The sequence below is a fragment of the Salmo trutta genome, chromosome 10, assembly GCF_901001165.1.
Source record: "Salmo trutta chromosome 10, fSalTru1.1, whole genome shotgun sequence".
In the NCBI taxonomy this organism is placed as follows: domain Eukaryota; kingdom Metazoa; phylum Chordata; class Actinopteri; order Salmoniformes; family Salmonidae; genus Salmo; species Salmo trutta.
In genome coordinates this window covers 35,683,966-35,703,419 of record NC_042966.1, presented here as the reverse complement: position 1 = coordinate 35,703,419, position 19,454 = coordinate 35,683,966, and the positions used below count along the sequence as shown (strand labels likewise).

The window sequence follows — 19,454 nt, the reverse complement described above, 5'->3', positions numbered from 1 at the left end:
GAAGCCCCCCCCACCCTAAAAAAAGTCAAACACCATCATCCAAAAGCGCGACTGAAAATGAATGAAGTACATAGGAGGAAACAGAAATAATTTAGCCTAGGCGCAGATGGAAAAAGTGACACTCATACCATGATCAGTTTCACCTGTCCTTGTGATTGTCTCCACCCCCTCCAGGTGTTGCTGATTTTCCCCAGTGTATTTATCCCTGTGTTTCCTGTCTCTCTGTGCCAGTTCGTCTTGTATGTTTTTCTAAGTCAACCAGCGGTTTTCCCGTTCTGCTTTTTGCTATTCTCCTTTTTCTAGTCCTCCCGGTTTTGACACTTGTCTGTTTCTTGACTCTGTACCCGCCTGCCTGACCATTCTGCCTGCCTTGACCACGAGCCTGTCTGCCACTCTGTATCTCCTGGACTCTGATCTGGTTTTGACCTTTTGCTTGTCCACAACCATTCTCTTGCCTAGTCCTTTTGGATTAATAAACATTGTAAGACTCCAACCATCTGCATCTGGGTCTCACCTTGTGTCATGATAGACACAGTCAAAGAGCCCTTCGCTGGCTGTGTGTCTTGTGATGGGTTGTAAATCATCATGGGCTGCGGAGCAACTCTGCTGTCCTCAGAACTGGATGATTATAAATTAATTAGCATTTTTTTCCTCCTCTCTTTTAATTTGTATTTATTTCACCTTTATTTAACCAGGTAGGCCAGTTGAGAATAAGTTCTCATTTACAACTGCGACCTGGCCAAGATAAAGCAAAGCAGTGCGACAAAAACAACAACACAGAGTTACACATGGGATAAACAAACGTACAGTCAATAACACAATAGAAAATCTGTGTACAGTGTGTGCAAATGAAGTACGGAGGTAAGGCAATAAATAGGCCATAGTGTCTAAATAATTCCAATTTAGCAATTAACACTCTTATTAGGCCTAGGCTACTATACTTGTTGTAGGTACAGTGAGGGAAAAAACGTATTTGATCCCCTGCTGATTTTGTACGTTTGCCCACTGACAAAGAAATTATGTCTATAATTTCAATGGTAGATTAATTTGAACAGTGAGAGACAGAATAACAACAAAAAAATCCAGAAAAACGCATGTCAAAAATGTTATAAAATGATTTGCATTTTAATGAGGGAAATAAGTATTTGACCCCTCTGCAAAACCCTTGTTGGCAATCACAGAGGTCAGACGTTTCTTGTAGTTGGCCACCAGGTTTGCACACATCTCACTCAGGAGGGATTTTGTCCCACTCCTCTTTGCAGATCTTCTCCAAGTCATTAAGGTTTCGAGGCTGACGTTTGGCAACTCGAACCTTCAGCTCCCTCCACAGATTTTCTATGGGATTAAGGTCTGGAGACTGGCTAGGCCACTCCAGGACCTTAATGTGCTTCTTCTTGAGCCACTAATTTGTTGCCTTGGCTGTGTGTTTTGGGTCATTGTCTGTCATGCTGGAATACCCATCCACGACCCATTTTCAATGCCCTGGCTGAGGGAAGAAGGTTCTTACCCAAGATTTGACGGTACATGGCCCCGTCCATCGTCCCTTTGATGTGGTGAAGTTGTCCTGTCCCCTTAGCAGAAAAACAACCCCAAAGCATAATGTTTCCACCTCCATGTTTGATGGTGGGGATGGTGTTCTTGGGGTTATAGGCAGCATTCCTCCTCCTCCAAACACGGCGAGTTGAGTTGATGCCAAAGAGCTCCATTTTGGTCTCATCTGACCACAACACTTTCACCCAGTTGTCCTCTGAATCATACAGATGTTCTTTGGCAAACTTCAGACGGGCCTGTATATGTGCTGTCTTAAGCAGGGGGACCTAGCGGGCGCTGCAGGATTTCAGTCCTTCATGGCGTAGTGTGTTACCAATTGTTTTCTTGGTGACTATGGTCCCAGCTGCCTTGAGATCATTGACAAGATCCTCCCATGTAGTTCTGGGCTGATTCCTCACCGTTCTCATGATCATTGCAACTCCACGAGGTGAGATCTTGCATGGAGCCCCAGGCCGAGGGAGATTGACAGTTCTTTTGTGTTTCTACCATTTGCGAATAATCGCACCAACTGTTGTCACCTTCTCACCAAGCTGCTTGGCGATGGTTTTGTAGCCCATTCCAGCCTTGTGTAGGTCTACAATCTTGTCCCTGACATCCTTGGAGAGCTCTTTGGTCTTGGCCATGGTGGAGAGTTTGGAATCTGATTGATTGATTGCTTCTGTGGACAGGTGTCTTTTATACAGGTAACAAACTGAGATTAGGAGCACTCCCTTTAAGAGTGTGCTCCTAATCTCAGCTCATTACCTGTATAAAAGACACCTGGGAGCCAGAAATCTCTCTGATTGAGAGGGGGTCAAATACTTATTTCCCTCATTAAAATGCAAATCAATTTATAACATTTTTGACATGCGTTTTTCTGGATTTTTTGTTGTTGTTATTCTGTCTCTCACTGGTCAAATAAACCTACCATTAAAATTATAGACTGATCATTTCTTTGTCAGTGGGCAAACGTACAAAATCAGCAGGGGATCAAATACTTTTCCCCTCACTGTAGGTTGCACATTGCTAGAATAATATGTCAATAGGCCTTGGCCAACTACGCAGTTCTTTCATAACCTTTCCTCAGCTGTAGCCTAAGTTTTCTTTTGACTCCTCATTAGATTTTTCCATCCATTGTTTAATCAGTATCACTATGGCCTAAAATATTTATTATTCAAAATAAATCTGTGAATGAGAATAGCATTGACACCACGGCTTTCATAATGATTCCCATTTAAAATCTGCAACTTTAGGACATTAAAGACTTTATTAGAATATTTTGGAAAATACTCTTCATAACTTTAATTTGTCTTAATGCTTTTATGCTATTTCAATTAGTAGGATTAGGCTTTTGGTAGTTTGGTTCTCAATGGCAAGGAAGGATGCTTTGCTCAACTTTAAGGTTTGTTCAAATTCAGATATTTATATCTTGTTAATGTTTCTTCCATCTCTCATTATTACCTTTGGTCTCCCATGTTTTGGGGTTCAAAAACAACTTAAAACTTTCTGAGCTAGCCTAGAACTCTGTTAGATTCATTCATTGTTTGATCATGAAATAGCACGGCAGAAGAAATGTAGCATGCATTAAACTGAAACAGTGGCTTAACAGGGCAAGTCATATTCATATCAAGTGTAGAGAAATTTGAACATTTTGGGTTATGCAACAATAAGACAGCAGATTTTCCGTGATAAAAATAGACTTTGGCTATTGGCCCAGATCATTTGGGACAGAGAAAAAAAAATAGTATTTTCTGACCAGATATTTTGCGCTGCTTTGGTGAGACTCTTAGCTCTAGCTACATTGTTCTCTTGCTTTGTGTAAATATAACCTATTTATTGAAATAGGCTATAGCAAATAGGAATATAGGCAATTCACTCAGAATGTCAACCATGCCCTGCTATGCGCTGCAGCAGCACCGCTGCCTGATCCTATTCTGATCCTAACTGTTTGTTATTGTGATTTTTTTCACTTGTCCATTCGGACAAATTAAATCTATATTCTGGTTGTCCGACTTTTTTTAACTTGCCCTGGACAAGTGGTCAAGCCTTAATGTTGAGCCCTGCTACTGTACTGTGCTGTACTATACTGTGCTGTTTAAACTTGGGAAACATAGAGGTCTATGATTGGTTCAGATTTGGTCCAGTCCGTAGTGGCCTTAATTTGACCCAAAAAAATACATCTATGATTGGTTCAGATTTGGTCCGGTCTGGACTGGCCTTGCTCCTTGAACCCTTCCCATTCTCATGCGTTCGCTCTCAAGGAAGACGGAGAGAATCGTCTCTAACCCCCGAGTGTGCCTTTTGTGCCATGGCTCTCCCCCCGGCACTAGTTCAAGCACTAGGGGAAGGCATCGGCCATCACAGTAGTACCTCTTGGCCTACTGAGGATGAGAACGGATGAGAAACGCTGGGTGTTTGCCCAACGTGTTTGCACAACATGTTTTCCCAACATCTGTGTACGCGGCGTAACCTCAATCGTCAGATAAAGGTGACCTCCGCATGGCTCTCAGTCACTGGAAGAGCCCCTTGATCTTCGTTTCTGGCACTCCGCTAGGGGTAGTGGTGACGACAGATGCGTCATTCACGGGCTGAGGCGCAGTTCACGAGGGGAATGCAATAAACAGAGTGTGGACCCCACAACTCCACATTGCTCACATAAATTACCTCGAATTGCTGACAGCGTTTCTTTCACTGAGACACTTTCTACCCTCCCTTCGGAATTGCCACATCTTGATCAGAACGGACACTACGACTGTGGTGACTTACATCCAACTCTTTGTGTCCTGGGTGCCTCCCTGCGAGGGAAGGCCCCTCACGCGTCAACAGTTATCACATTGGATTGTGGAAGCTATTATATTGGCCTATAATAGCAAGGGGTTACAGCTTCCGAAAGGCCTGAGGGCTCACTGAACCAGAGGTATGGCTACATCTAGAGACCTGTTCAAGGGCATCTCCTTGCAGGAGATTTGCAATGCGGCTTGTTGGGCATCCCCTCATACTTTTTTGAGGTTCTACTGGCTAGACGTCACTGCACGTTCTTTGGTGCGTACTGTTCTCAGTGTCGGGGCCTCTGAGGGTTGATACAATGAGACTATCTGGCTTCGGAAAGAGAGCACATTTGCGATATGCGAGTTGGCCATATCCCACATGTGAGATATCGAAACGAATAATTTAAAGATAATTTAAGATTATTTGCGTAACCCTGGTTCTCTGATATTATGAGTGAGATATCTCACCGCATTCCCTTACTTGCAAGAGTGTGAGGAAGTTCGGCATGCTCGAGAATGACCAGAGGGCGGGCGAGTAGCTCCTTATGATGAGGGGAGGGGCTCAACTTGTTCGCCACTCAATGTTTTGACCAGGGTCTCTGGTGTTTTGACTAGGGTCTCTGTGGTTTTGACTAGGGTCTCTGTGGTTTTGACTAGGGTCTCTGGGGTTTTGACTAGGGTCTCTGGGGTTTTGACTAGGGTCTCTGGGGTTTTGACTAGGGTCTCTGGGGTTTTTACTAGGGTCTCTGTGGTTTTGACTAGGGTCTCTGTGGTTTTGACTAGGGTCTCTGTGGTTTTGACTAGGGTCTCTGTGGTTTTGACTAGGGTCTCTGGGGTTTTTACTAGGGTCTCTAGTGTTTTGACTATATGCTCTGTCTCTGTCTTTTTGTTCCAGATTGATAACGTCGGGGCGTTCATGTGGCAGTCTCAGCTGAGGCATCGCTGGGACGACCATAACAAGCACTGCTTCGCCAACATCTGTGATGCCCTGTTCAGATACTCCTACGAGTACCTGGGAAACACCCCACGATTGGTCATCACCCCGCTGACTGACAGGTGCACAAACCAATCACAGCTCAGCTCATATGAATTCTATCTAATCCATCAAAATATATATTTTCACATTTGATCTTTACCTCAATACTCATTTTGTCCCAAAAATGACAAACTGACATAATGTCTCACTCCGTTCTGTTCAGTTCTGTTGTGTGAGCGATCATGTAGAGAGTTTCTGTCTCCCCCAGGTGTTACATCACTCTGACCCAGTCTCTCCATCTCATCATGGGCGGGGCTCCGGCCGGTCCTGCCGGTACCGGGAAGACCGAGACCACCAAGGATTTGGGCCGAGCCCTCGGCATCATGGTCTATGTATTTAACTGCTCTGAGCAGATGGATTACAAGGTGAATCTGTTGCTCAGACTTCTTATATTGCCAAAAAATGTCATCTTATTCAAGCATACAATAGATTCTGCTGTGGTTTCTGATTGGGCCTCATGTTGTCCTGCCTTTCCAGTCTTGTGGAGATATCTATAAAGGTCTGGCTCAGACTGGGGCCTGGGGCTGCTTTGACGAGTTCAACCGAATCTCTGTGGAGGTGTTGTCTGTCATCGCTGTACAGGTAAGTTACTCCTCTATTTCTACACCACAAACCTTGATCGTGATCTCTCTCCCCCTCCTCTCTTTCTTTCCCCCATCTCTCTCCCTCCTCTATCTCTCTCTCATGGTGACACTGATCCTACTCCCCCCCAGGTGAAGTCTGTTCAGGATGCTATCAGAGATAAGAAGATCATCTTTAACTTCCTGGGTGAGACCATCAAGCTGATCCCCACTGTGGGAGCCTTCATCACCATGAACCCGGGTTACGCTGGACGTGCAGAGCTACCGGAGAACCTCAAGGCTCTGTTCAGGTACCATACACATAGTGGATCTTTCTCTCTCTGCCTGTCTATCTCGCAAACTCTCTCCTTCTGTCAGCCTCACCATCGCTTTATCTTCTTTCTCCCTCTTTTTCGCAGACTGTTTCTCTCTCTGTCACCATCTCTTTCTCTCTTGCCCTTACTTGTCTTCATACCTGAGTGTCTCTCTCCTGTAGGCCATGCGCCATGGTGGTGCCGGACTTTGAGTTAATCTGTGAGATCATGTTGGTGGCTGAAGGCTTCATCGACGCCAGAGTCCTGGCCAGGAAGTTCATCACCCTCTACACCCTCTGCAAAGAGCTGCTTTCCAAACAGGTACAGTAGCTACCTCACTGCTTTAATACACTGTCACTCTCACCCTATTCACCCAGACTTGCTGTCTGCTCACAACCACAGAGATTTTACATTCTCACCATCTCTTTAAAACATCTTCATATAGTTTCCTTTGTGTTGTGTTTGTGTGTACAGGACCACTATGACTGGGGTCTTCGTGCCATTAAGTCTGTGTTGGTGGTGGCCGGCTCTTTGAAGAGAGGAGACCCGGGTCGCCCGGAGGACCAGGTCCTGATGAGAGCTCTAAGAGACTTCAACGTCCCCAAGATCGTGATGGACGACTCGCCTGTGTTCCTGGGACTGATTGGAGACCTGTTCCCTGCTTTGGACGTCCCCAGGAAGAGAAACCTGGACTTTGAAAAGGTCGGACACACACACACACACACACACACACACACACACACACTTGCCTCTCCTTAACTAGACAGAACACAGGACAGAGGTGGGAAGGGCAGAAGTAACATGAGCACTCATATAAATATACACCTGTGTTTATACAGTATCTATCTATCATCTGAAGTAAAAAATGGTTGTCTTTGTTAAAAAAGTAGTTTCTGATGCTACAGATGTAGGATCGTAATTTGATCACCCTGTTGCAGGATAACTTTTATGCAATGCAGGAAATGTAAAACTTGTAGTGTATTTGTGGTTTAAAAAGGCTTCTGAAATTTGTAATTTCCACATAGAAATTTCAGACTTGATTTTCCCTTACGAAAAATGTATCAGCCTCTACAACAAAATTTCCATTCATTATAATCCACATAATAATTCCAATTTCCTGATGCTTCAGGATTATTTTCCTTGCTGTAGCGAACTGGCTCAAATTAACATCCTACATCTGTAACTGAGGTATTTGTTGTGTGGGTGTGTATCTCAGGTAGTGAAGCAGTCAGTGCTGGACCTGAATCTGCAGGCGGAGGACAGTTTTATTCTGAAGGTGGTTCAGCTGGAAGAGCTGCTGGCCGTCCGACACTCCGTCTTCATCATCGGCAATGCCGGCACTGGCAAGTCCAAGGTACCATAAACCCTCATCCCTCTAACATCTATTGTGCTTTTCTGACTCCAGTTGTCTGGAAAGAGTCTGCATTTCAAATGCCACCCTATGGGCCCTGGTCAAAAGTAATGCACTTAAAAGGGAATAGGGTGCCATTTTGGATAGAGACAAATGTTCTGTTTGGTTAGAAGCCAAACTGTTGTGTTGTGTCTCCAGGTGATGCGCTCACTGAATAAGACCTATCAGAACATGAAGAGGAAGCCGGTGATCGTGGATCTGGACCCCAAGGCTGTTACCTGTGACGAGCTGTTTGGCATCATCAACCCTGCCACCCGAGAATGGAAGGACGGTACGATGGAACTAGTTAGGCTAAAATATAGTTGAAACGTGTAGTCAATGAAGCCCTAACAACACAATAAGTCAAGCAGCTTTGCATCTGGACTTCTCTCTCTAGTTCTAGTCACAATGCCCCATCTGTGCAACCTGAGTTAATAGTGTTGAAGTGTTTTTGAGTAGTGTTGCATGGTATACCGGTACCACATTAATATCACGGTACTAAAACGTCATGATACCAACATTTTAGAATACCGTAGTACCGTTTCATATGATACTACCGACTTTTTCATCCTTACCAATCTAAAGTTATAAAATGTTTATGAAGTCAGTTTTGTTTATGCATTCAGTTGAATTTAATCAACAGCCACTAGTCTCTTGTACTCATGTCCAATAACATCCACTTCACTTTCATGTGCATATCACGTGTGGCAGCTATAATCAACCAGCCTCATCTTCTACCAGCCCTCACTTACCTGTTTCTCTCCATCCGCTCTTCACATCCCCTACCAGCCCTCACTCACCTGTTTCTCTCCATCCGCTCTTCACATCCCCTACCAGCCCTCACTCACCTGTTTCTCTCCATCCGCTCTTCACATCCCCTACCAGCCCTCACTCACCTGTTTCTCTCCATCCGCTCTTCACATCCTCTACCAGCCCTTACTCACCTGTTTCTCTCCATCCGCTCTTCACATCCCCTACCAGCCCTCACTTACCTGTTTCTCTCCATCCGCTCTTCACATCCCCTACCAGCCCTCACTCACCTGTTTCTCTCCATCCGCTCTTCACATCCTCTACCAGCCCTCACTCACCTGTTTCTCTCCATCCGCTCTTCACATTCCCTACCAGCCCTCACTTACCTGTTTCTCTCCATCCGCCTTCACATCCCCTACCAGCCCTCACTCACCTGTTTCTCTCCATCCGCCTTCACATCCCCTACCAGCCCTCACTCACCTGTTTCTCTCCATCCGCTCTTCACATCCTCTACCAGCCGTCACTCACCTGTTTCTCTCCATCCTCTCTTCACATCCCCTACCAGCCCTCACTCACCTGTTTCTCTCCATCCGCTCTTCACATTCCCTACCAGCCCTCACTCACCTGTTTCTCTCCATCCGCTCTTCACATTCCCTACCAGCCCTCACTCACCTGTTTCTCTCCATCTGCTCTTCACATCCCCTACCAGCCCTCACTCACCTGTTTCTCTCCATCCGCTCTTCACATTCCCTACCAGCCCTCACTCACCTGTTTCTCTCCATCCGCTCTTCACATCCCCTACCAGCCCTCACTCACCTGCTTCTCTCCATCCGCTCTTCACATCCTCTACCAGCCCTCACTTACCTGCTTCTCTCCATCCGCCTTCACATCCCCTACCAGCCCTCACTCACCTGCTTCTCTCCATCCTCTCTTCACATCCCCTACCAGCCCTCACTCACCTGCTTCTCTCCATCCGCCTTCACATCCCCTACCAGCCCTCACTTACCTGCTTCTCTCCATCCGCCTTCACATCCCCTACCAGCCCTCACTCACCTGCTTCTCTCCATCCTCTCTTCACATCTTCTACCAGCCCTCACTCACCTGTTTCTCTCCATCCGCCTTCACATCCCCTACCAGCCCTCACTCACCTGCTTCTCTCCATCCTCTCCTCACATCTTCTACCAGCCCTCACTCACCTGCTTCTCTCCATCCGATCTTCACGCGCGTCTATTCCTCTGTCAGTTTTTTGGGATACAGACCCAGACCCTGATGAGTCTTCTGTTGTTAGATTTGTACGTGTGTTACATTGGAGCAGCGTGCAAAGTGAGCAATGTTGATACATTGTATCATTTTATCGCCTGTTATAACCAATAGCACAGACCAGTCTGAGTAGACTTTGCAAGTTCAGTGTCATGCAGCCTCTGAGTGTTAGAGAGGGAAAATGGAGCACCGCTTCGCAAGAGGCATGCTTGCAGCTTTACAGCAAAGAAAACGGCTTGTCTCTAGCCCAAACGGTTCAATGTGACCCATATTACCAGAGGTCTTGTCTCTAGCCTAAACGGTTCAATGTGACCCATATTACCAGAGATCTTGTCTCTAGCCCAAACGGTTCAATGTGACCCATATTACCAGAGATCTTGTCTTTAGCCTAAACGGTTCAATGTGACCCATATTACTAGAGATCTTGTCTCTAGCCTAAACGGTTCAATGTGACCCATATTACCAGAGGTCTTGTCTCTAGCCTAAACGGTTCAATGTGACCCATATTACCAGAGATCTTGTCTCAGCCTAAACGGTTCAATGTGACCCATATTACCAGAGATCTTGTCTCTAGGCTAAACGGTTCAATGTGACCCATATTACCAGAGGTCTTGTCTCTAGCCTAAACGGTTCAATGTGACCCATATTACCAGAGGTCTTGTCTCTAGCCTAAACGGTTCAATGTGAGCCATATTACCAGAGGTCTTGTCTCTAGCCTAAACGGTTCAATGTGACCCATATTACCAGAGGTCTTGTCTCAGCCTAAACGGTTCAATGTGACCCATATTACCAGAGGTCTTGTCTCAGCCTAAACGGTTCAATGTGACCCATATTACCAGAGATCTTGTCTCAGCCTAAACGGTTCAATGTGACCCATATTACCAGAGGTCTTGTCTCAGCCTAAACGGTTCAATGTGACCCATATTACCAGAGATCTTGTCTCAGCCTAAACGGTTCAATGTGACCCATATTACTAGAGGTCTTGTCTCAGCCTAAACGGTTCAATGTGACCCATATTACCAGAGATCTTGTCTCTAGCCTAAACGGTTCAATGTGACCCATATTACCAGAGATCTGGTCTCTAGCCTAAACGGTTCAATGTGACCCATATTACCAGAGGTCTTGTCTCTAGCCTAAACGGTTCAATGTGACCCATATTACCAGAGGTCTTGTCTCAGCCTAAACGGTTCAATGTGACCCATATTACCAGAGGTCTTGTCTCTAGCCTAAACGGTTCAATGTGACCCATATTACCAGAGGTCTTGTCTCTAGCCTAAACGGTTCAATGTGACCCATATTACCAGAGGTCTTGTCTCTAGCCTAAACGGTTCAATGTGACCCATATTACCCATATTTGATAACAAACAACGTTGTTCAGTCATGTTAGCTAGCTAGCTAACAACCTGGTAACTTGACAGTAGGTTTAGGTAAATTTAATTAGCACAGGAAGAAAGGAAAATGCTCTGCTACTCATGAGATGTGCTTCAAAAGGTAGGATTCATATAGACCTAATGTAAGCCTAAACTATATCAACAATCTATTTCTTTCTGGTGCACCTTAAATTCTGTTTGGTGCCTAACATTTTAAAAGTTGGGAGCAGTGTGTGTGTGTGTGTAGTGTGTGTTGTGTGTTTTTACTAGAGTGAGGGAGACAGAGAGTGTGTGTTTGTTAACTGAAGAGTAAACAAGGTTTCATGCAGTGTTTTCTCCTTACTGACACAATGACATGCAGATCATTATGCATGTATCTCACAGGAGGTTGGTGGCAGACACACACAAACACACATACACAGACCTTAATTGGGGAGGACGGGCTCGTGGTAATGTCTGGAGCAGAATCAGTGGAATGGTATCAAACACGGTTTCTAGGTGTTTGAATGCCATTCCATTTGTGCCGTTCCAGCCATTATTATGAGCCGTCCTCCCTTCAGCAGCCTCCACTGATGTACTGCTTATTCCTTCCTCCCATTGCTCCAGCCAAATCACAGCTAGGCCTTTTGCAAATATAAGCAAATCAGCCATTCTATGCAGTATTCTATTAAACGCTGAACAGTGTGACATTAAATTCAATGTGTTGTATTGAGTAGAAGTGTACATTTCAGTGAGAAGTTTTGGAGAACGTTTATAAAACGTGAACAAGCGTCGGGGGACGGGGCAAACAGGATGCTAGGCCACTGATTTCTTTCCACCGTGGTATCGTGATACTTGGCCTGGTATCATATCATTTGTAAAATGTTGATATCGTGACAAGCCTATTTTGGAGTCTGTCCGGTTGTTGTGTAATGTTGTGTGCCACGCTGGTTGCAGGTCTTTTCTCCTGTGTGATGAGAGATTTGGCCCTCATCAGCCATGACGGGCCCAAGTGGATCGTACTGGACGGAGACATCGACCCTATGTGGATCGAATCCCTCAATACTGTCATGGACGACAATAAGGTCTGTGTGTGTTTGTGTGTGTACCTTGACCTCAGGGTGATCTGGAACACCTCCAGGTTGGGGATTTTGGCAACGTGGTGAGACAGAGACTGCTTGTGTGTGTGTGTTTGTATGGTCCTAACCCCGTGTGTGTGTCTGTAGGTGTTGACTCTGGCCAGTAACGAACGCATCCCTCTTAACTCCACCATGCGTCTGGTGTTTGAGATTAAGGACCTGCGGACGGCTACTCCAGCCACCGTGTCCCGGGCTGGAATCCTCTTCATCAACTCTGCTGACCTGGGATGGAGCCCGTCAGTACCTCCCTACACATACACTATACATACAAAAGTATGTGGACACCCCTTCAAATTAGTGGATTCGGCTATTTTAGCCATACCCGTTGCTGACAGGTGTATAAAATCGAGCACACAGTCAATCATCTCTGTAGACAAACATTGGCAGTGGAATTGCTCGTACTGAAGAGCTCAGTGACTTTCAATGTGGCATCGTCATAGGATGCCACCATTCCAACAAGTCAGTTCATCAAATTTCTGCCCTTCTAGAGCTGCCCCGGTCAACTGTAAGTGCTGTTATTGTGAAGTGGAAACGTCTAGGAGCAACAATGGCTCAGCCATGAAGTGGTAGGCCACACAAGCTCACAGAACGGGACTGCGGAATGCTGAAGTGCGTAGCACGTTAAAATTGTCTGTCCTTGGTTGCAACACTCACTACCGAATTCCAAACTGACTCTGGAAGCAACGTCAGCACAAGAACTGTTTGTCGGGAGCTTCATGAAATGGGTTTTCATGGCTGAGCAGCCGCACACAAGCCTAAGATCACCATGTGCAATGCCAAGTGTCGGCTGGAGTGGTGTAAAGCTCACCGTTTCCACGCTCTGGAGCAGTGGAAACGCATTCTCTGGAGTGATGAATCATACTTCACCATCTGGCAGTCCAATTTGGGTTTGGCGGATGCCAGGAGAACACTACCTACCCGAATGCATAGTGCCAACTGTAAAGTTTGGTGGAGGAGGAATAATGATCTGGGGCTGATTTTCATGGTTTGGGCTAGGCCCCTTAGTTCCAGTAAAGGGGAATCTTAATGCTACAGCATACAATGACATTCTAGACAATTCTGTGCTTCCAACTTTGGCTACAGTTTGAGGAAGGTCCTTTCCTGTTTCAGCATGACAATAGTCCCGTGCACAAAGACAGGTCCACACAGAAATGGTTTGTTGAGATTAGTGTGGAAGAACTTGACTGGTCTGCACAGAGCCCTGACCTCAACCCCATTGACCACCTTAGAGATTAATTGGAACGCCGACTGCGAGCCAGGCCTAATCGCCCAATATCAGTGCCTGACCTCACTAATGCTCTTGTGGCTGAATGTAAGTCTCTGCTGCAATGTTGCAACATCTAGTAGAAAGCCTTCCCAGAAGAGTGGAAGCTGTTATAGCAGCAAAGGGAGGACCAACTCCATATTAATGCCCATGATTTTGGAATGAAATGTTCGACGAACAGGTGTCCACATACTTTTGGTCATGTAGTGTACATTAAATCGAACACCTCGGTGGTGTCTCATATGACACCCTATTCCCTATAAAGTGCACTACTTTTGAACAGGGACAATAGGGCTCTGGTCAAAAGTAGTTCACTACATGGGGAATAGGGTGCCATTTGGGATGTGGTCCGTAAGTCATATTGTCATTATATAACACGTTAGGGTCAATTTCATTTGAAATTCCAATTCAATTCTTGAATTCACTCATGAAGTGGAGAATTTATGTTGAATTCAATTAGAATTTCAACAATCTTCAAGTTATAGATTTGGAATTAGACTGTTTGAATTGGAATTGTAAAAATAATTATATTTGGAATTGATTTGAATTGGAATTCAATATTTGTACATTTTCCAGTTGATGGAATTAATGCATTTAGTATAAGAAATGGACTGCAATTTGTATTTCTATAGTTCCAGTATAGCTATGCTGACTGAACAGTGACATGATCAGCCTAAAAGCCTGAGGGAATTGAATTCTAATTGGAATTTGTAAAATTGTTGGGGATAATATTTAATTGCGAATTTAGTTATTGGAATTTACCTAACATTGGAAATCAGAGGAATTGAATTATCTCTGAATTCAAAGTCTGACCTAGAATTTGAGTTGAATTAAAAGGAATTTACAGGGAGAGAGAATTGAATTAGAATCCATGAATTTGTGGAATTAACCCTAAACCTGCAACACATATTTATTGACCTGAGTGACCGTGTGTCCTGTCTGTTTGTGTGTTCCATCAGGGTGGTGACCAGCTGGATCGAGAAGCGAGAGGTCCAGTCGGAGAAAGCCAACCTGTTCATCCTGTTTGACAAGTACCTGCCTACCTGTCTGGAGAAGCTCAAGTTCGGCTTCAAGAAAATCACTCCTATCCCAGAAGTCACACTGGTCCAAACCCTGCTCCACTTCATGGAGTTTCTACTGGTGCCTGAGAACACCCCGCCCGACTCCAACAAAGAACTCTACGAGCTCTACTTTGTGTTCGCCTGCATCTGGGCCTTCGGGGGGGCCATGTTCCAGGACCAGGTAGCTACCCACTCAGGACTACGTTCATCCTCAATGGGTGCAGGGTTCTCCCCAAGGGGTGCTGTGCCACCTTGTGGACTATGAAAAATAAAATAAAGTAAAAAGATTGCAGATAGTGGCAGTTACAGGTGTTTAAAAACGCAAAAATCTCGAGTCCAAAGGGGGTCACTGCACCCCTCTAGGGCCCTGGTCAAAAGTAGTGCACTATATAGGGAATAACATGCAATTTCAGAGGCAGCCAGGGTAATATTTTCACTGTGCGAAATGCAGACTCTCCATGAACAAGTGAAGGAAAGTGACAGTCAGATTCTGCTGAGTTCAGACTAACTTAACTTTTCTCTCTGTCTGTGTGTTTGGTCGGTAGCTGACAGACTACCGTGTGGAGTTCAGTAAGTGGTGGGTGAATGAGTTCAAGACCATCAAGTTCCCATCTGCAGGGACTGTGTTTGACTACTACATCGACAGAGACTCCAAGAAGTTCCAGGCCTGGACGGAGTTAGTCCCCAAGTTCCAGCTGGATCCAGACCTCCCACTGCAGGTCAGAGTTCTGTCTGTCTGCCTAGCAACTCACCCAATTAATGAATGACACGGTGGACTAACTCTTAGCTTCTAGGACTCTTAAGACATTGTAGTTTGTCTTTGCTAGGAGGTGTTCTGCAACAGTGTTGTAATAAGACGTTTCTCTCAAATAAATTGAGATTTTGGAGAGTTAATTGAGCTGACAGCCATTTTGCGTTGTTTCGCAATGGATTTAGTCATCAATTTAGCAAGAGGGTATTGTTTTATTAATGTAGTAGTGTGTGTCCCCCACCCCTAGAAAGCTACGGCCTTTGGCTTTCACCTGGAATAGTTTATTTATGTCTGACAAAAAAAAAAGTCAACCCATATGATCTAGTACACAATAAAAGTATAATAAAACATATAGAAATATGATGATATGTGACCCGTTTCAGGAAACTAGGCGTATGTCACAAGTCACGACTTGACAGGAGAGGGGTTATGATTAAAAAAAAATGTGAATGAATAAGCCTTTTCATACTTTTGCCAAAATTTGTTACATTTGTGAACGTCTAACATTTGGGCCATTTAAACAGCATGTGTACCGCCTACAGACAAGGGGAGAAGGGCTATGTAAAGGGCTTGGTTTTGTTGTTCTGAGCAAATGCAATGTGTCTGCCTCCGACGTAAAACAAATGTTTGACTTCAACACACAATTACTTCTTTACTTATTTTAGGTTTAAGAAAGTGTGTAGATTGTATTCTTTATCATAATGCTATGAAAGTTATGTATTTAGATCCGCCTGCTTGAGACAAATTCAACGATTGCTTTGCCATGTCTGTGGCATGAAGCAGCCGAGCTGGATAAATGTTTTTCTAAGGACTGCCCTTTTGATGTAATGTTGCAGTGAAGTGATATAAATCGATGTAATGATACAGCCGACCACCAGAGGGAGGCAAATACAAGTTTATTCGACAGAGGACGTTTACGTGCTCCTAGGAAAATCTGGATTGCTGTCTTCTGACTTATAAAACAGTGAGAAATCAATCAAATAAGTCCTGTAAACATCTACATATTTTTTTAAGGAATTCTAGTGCCCGATTTCAGTGACAGTCAGCTTAAGAGGATTGTTAAGCACCAGATTCTGAAGAGTTATTCTGCTGACCTTTACCCTCTGTCTCCTTTTCCTCTCAGGCGTCTCTGGTTCACACGGCTGAGACCATCCGTATCCGCTACTTCATGGACAAACTGATGGAGAGGAAGTTTCCTGTGATGTTGGTGGGCAACGCGGGCAGTGGCAAGTCAGTCCTGATGGGAGACAAGCTCCGCAGCCTCAGCACTGATTACTATGTGGTCCAGTCTGTCCCCTTCAACTTCTACACAACCTCGGCCATGCTGCAGGCCATACTGGAGAAACCCCTGGAGAAGAAGGCAGGTCGGAACTACGGCCCCCCCGGCAGCAAGAGTCTCATCTACTTCATAGACGACATGAACATGCCTGAGGTCGACAAGTACTTCACTGTGGCTCCGCACACACTCATCCGCCAGCACATGGACCACGGACACTGGTACGATCACAGCCATTGACTAGTCAACCACTACACAACATAACTACAATCACTGTTTTGATCCCTCTCTCTCTCTCTCTCTCTCTCTCTCACCCTCACTTTCATCCCCCTCTCCCTGCCTCCCTTCCCAGGTATGACAGAGCCAAGCTGACTCTGAAGGACATCCATAACTGCCAGTACGTGGCCTGTATGAACCCTACAGCTGGCAGCTTCACCATCGACCCCCGACTGCAGGTACTCACCAGACTAACGCTAAACACAAGGCTGGAGAAGAAGCGTAGTAGAAGAAACCTCTCTAGTTGTTCTGTTTTAGACCGCTCTTGACCCTCTGCGTCCCATAGATGCCGTATGTATGGTAATATACTGTAAACCTGCTCCCCCTCTCTCTCTCTCTCTCTCAGAGGCACTTCTGTGTCTTTGCGGTGAGTTTCCCGGGCCAGGACGCACTCCAAAGCATCTATAACTCCATCTTCACCCAACATCTGGACATGAATGGCTTTCTCCCCGCTGTCAAGAAGTTCTGCTCCACGCTGGTCACCTCTGCAATCAGTAAGAACACTACCTAGAAACACTGAGATAATTATCATGTCAACCTGAAAATGTAATGACTTAATTCAACATCTCATCCATCTCATTTTATGATATTGAACTTGTGTCAGAGATGGGGGAAACCAATGCATTATATAGGCCTACAGTATTTGCCCTGTTTCCATGTTCTTACCTATCTGTGTGTATATTTTCTTCTCCAGTGTTCCACCAGAGGATCTCCACCTCCTTCCTTCCCACGGCAGTCAAGTTCCACTACGTCTTTAACCTCAGAGACCTCTCCAACATCTTCCAGGTAAACCCTTCTCCCTTACATCTATCTATATGATGGGCATCTTGATCATACATCATAAAGTTGGTTTGAGACACTTTGTTATGGATTACTGAGGAGAGGAATGAGATATCTTGCTGTGTGTGTGTGTAAATGTGGTGAGAGGTCACCATCATGTTAGTGCCTGTGTGTGAGATGTTCAATTCGTCCCTGTGTCTCTCCTGTTTGCTGCCAGGGTCTTCTGTTCTCCATGCCAGAGTGTGTGAGGGCCCCTGCTGAGCTGGTGAGACTGTGGCTTCATGAGTGTGACCGTGTGTACGGAGACAAGCTGGTGGAGGAGAAGGACATGGTGCTGTTTGCCAAGATTGAGGGAGAGATCTGCAAGAAGTGCTTCGAGGTAAGACTTAACACACACACATACACTCATTGTCTGATATTGAGAAAAAAAATCTAAACTAAAGTTGAATAAAGTTATTCAATATTAACAGCAGATTTCTCATTGTCCATATTGCTGTGTATTTTCCTCTGTCTGCAGGAAATTGATGCAGGTTTCCTCTTTGAGAAGCCCAACATCTTTTGCCACTTTGCCCAAGGCATCGGCGAGCCTAAATACTTCCCTATTCCAGACTGGGTGGTTCTGAACAAGCTGCTACTGGAGGGCCTGGACAGCTACAACGAAGTCAATGCTGTCATGAACTTGGTGAGTCCACCATGACACACTACAAAAGCAAATACCTTGTGTTGGCATCGCGCCATCACTGGAGAGTACCCAGAGTAGTTAAAAACCTGATTGAGATGAAGAGAGAGTCTAGTCCTAGACCTTCCTGTGACCCTGTTTGTTTGTGTGTGTGCGTGCATATGTGTTTGTTCTTCAGGTGCTGTTTGAGGACGCAATGTCCCATATCTGCCGTATCAACCGTATCCTGGAGTCTCCTCGCGGTAACGCCCTGCTGGTCGGGGTGGGCGGCAGCGGCAAGCAGTCTCTGTCTCGCCTCGCTGCCAGCATCGCCAACCTGGAGGTGTTCCAGATCACCCTGAGGAAAGGCTACGGCATCCCCGACCTCAAGGTGTGATACTATGCTCTGGCCACCTGTTAACCTCTGTTAAGATGCTGACACACATCTCCCCCACTCCTCCCTTGCCCTCCTCTCTCCTCCTCCTCTCCCCACCCTCCCTCCCCACCCTCCTCCCTCCCTGTCTCCTGGTAGTTGGACGTGGCCGCCCAGTACATGAAGGCTGGGGTGAAGAACATAGGGACGGTGTTCCTGATGACCGACAGCCAGGTGGCCGAGGAGGAGTTCCTGGTGCTGATCAATGACCTGCTGGCGTCGGGGGAAATCCCTGGTCTGTTCCAAGACGATGAGGTGGAGAACATCATCGTTGCCATGAGGAACGAGGTCAAGGCTGTGGGCCTGCCAGACTCACGCGAAAACTGCTGGAAGTTCTTCATCGACAGAGTCCGTAAACAACTCAAGGTGATACTCAGTGTGGCCAGTCTGGCTTGTCATTGGGGGTTGTTGAAGGTTTTGGTCTGTATGTTCAGCGGCGTTACAGAGGGGTCACCCAGCTAGCACATAACGTTCTGAGAACCATATGTTTCTTAGAGCTTGGTTGAAGCGTGGTTGTCAATCAATGAAATGTATTTATAAAGCCCTTTTTACATCAGCAGATGTCACAAATTGTTTATACAGAAACCCAGCCTCAAACCCCAATTAGAAGGAATGCAGATGTAGAAGCACAGTGGCTAAGGCAGGAATCTAGGAAGAAACCTAGAGAGGAACCAGGCCCTGAGGGGTAGCCAGTCCTCTTCTGGCTGTGCCCGGTGGAGATTATAAGAGTACATGCCCATTATGGCCAGATCGTTCTTTAAGATGTTCAAACGTTCATAGATGACCAGCAGGGTCAAATAATAATCACAGTGGTTATAGAGGGTGCAACAGGTCAGCACTTCAGAAGTAAATGTCAGTT

At 45.6% G+C, this 19,454-nt stretch overlaps 1 protein-coding gene across 1 annotated transcript in view; it reads left to right on the top strand.

The window, feature by feature from the left end:
- LOC115201650 (dynein heavy chain 17, axonemal) overlaps positions 1-19,454 on the top strand; it is a 98,284-nt gene that overhangs the window by 22,011 nt on the left and 56,819 nt on the right. The window contains exons 33-52 of the mRNA XM_029765459.1: positions 5,194-5,354; positions 5,543-5,699; positions 5,812-5,916; positions 6,048-6,205; positions 6,391-6,529; positions 6,683-6,910; positions 7,425-7,562; positions 7,758-7,890; positions 11,915-12,042; positions 12,184-12,332; positions 14,320-14,602; positions 14,967-15,140; positions 16,296-16,669; positions 16,801-16,903; positions 17,071-17,218; positions 17,419-17,510; positions 17,722-17,883; positions 18,022-18,186; positions 18,362-18,553; positions 18,695-18,961. Of these exons, the coding sequence (XP_029621319.1) occupies positions 5,194-5,354; positions 5,543-5,699; positions 5,812-5,916; positions 6,048-6,205; positions 6,391-6,529; positions 6,683-6,910; positions 7,425-7,562; positions 7,758-7,890; positions 11,915-12,042; positions 12,184-12,332; positions 14,320-14,602; positions 14,967-15,140; positions 16,296-16,669; positions 16,801-16,903; positions 17,071-17,218; positions 17,419-17,510; positions 17,722-17,883; positions 18,022-18,186; positions 18,362-18,553; positions 18,695-18,961 (3,456 nt within the window). The remainder of the gene's footprint in view (positions 1-5,193; positions 5,355-5,542; positions 5,700-5,811; positions 5,917-6,047; positions 6,206-6,390; positions 6,530-6,682; positions 6,911-7,424; positions 7,563-7,757; positions 7,891-11,914; positions 12,043-12,183; positions 12,333-14,319; positions 14,603-14,966; positions 15,141-16,295; positions 16,670-16,800; positions 16,904-17,070; positions 17,219-17,418; positions 17,511-17,721; positions 17,884-18,021; positions 18,187-18,361; positions 18,554-18,694; positions 18,962-19,454) is intronic.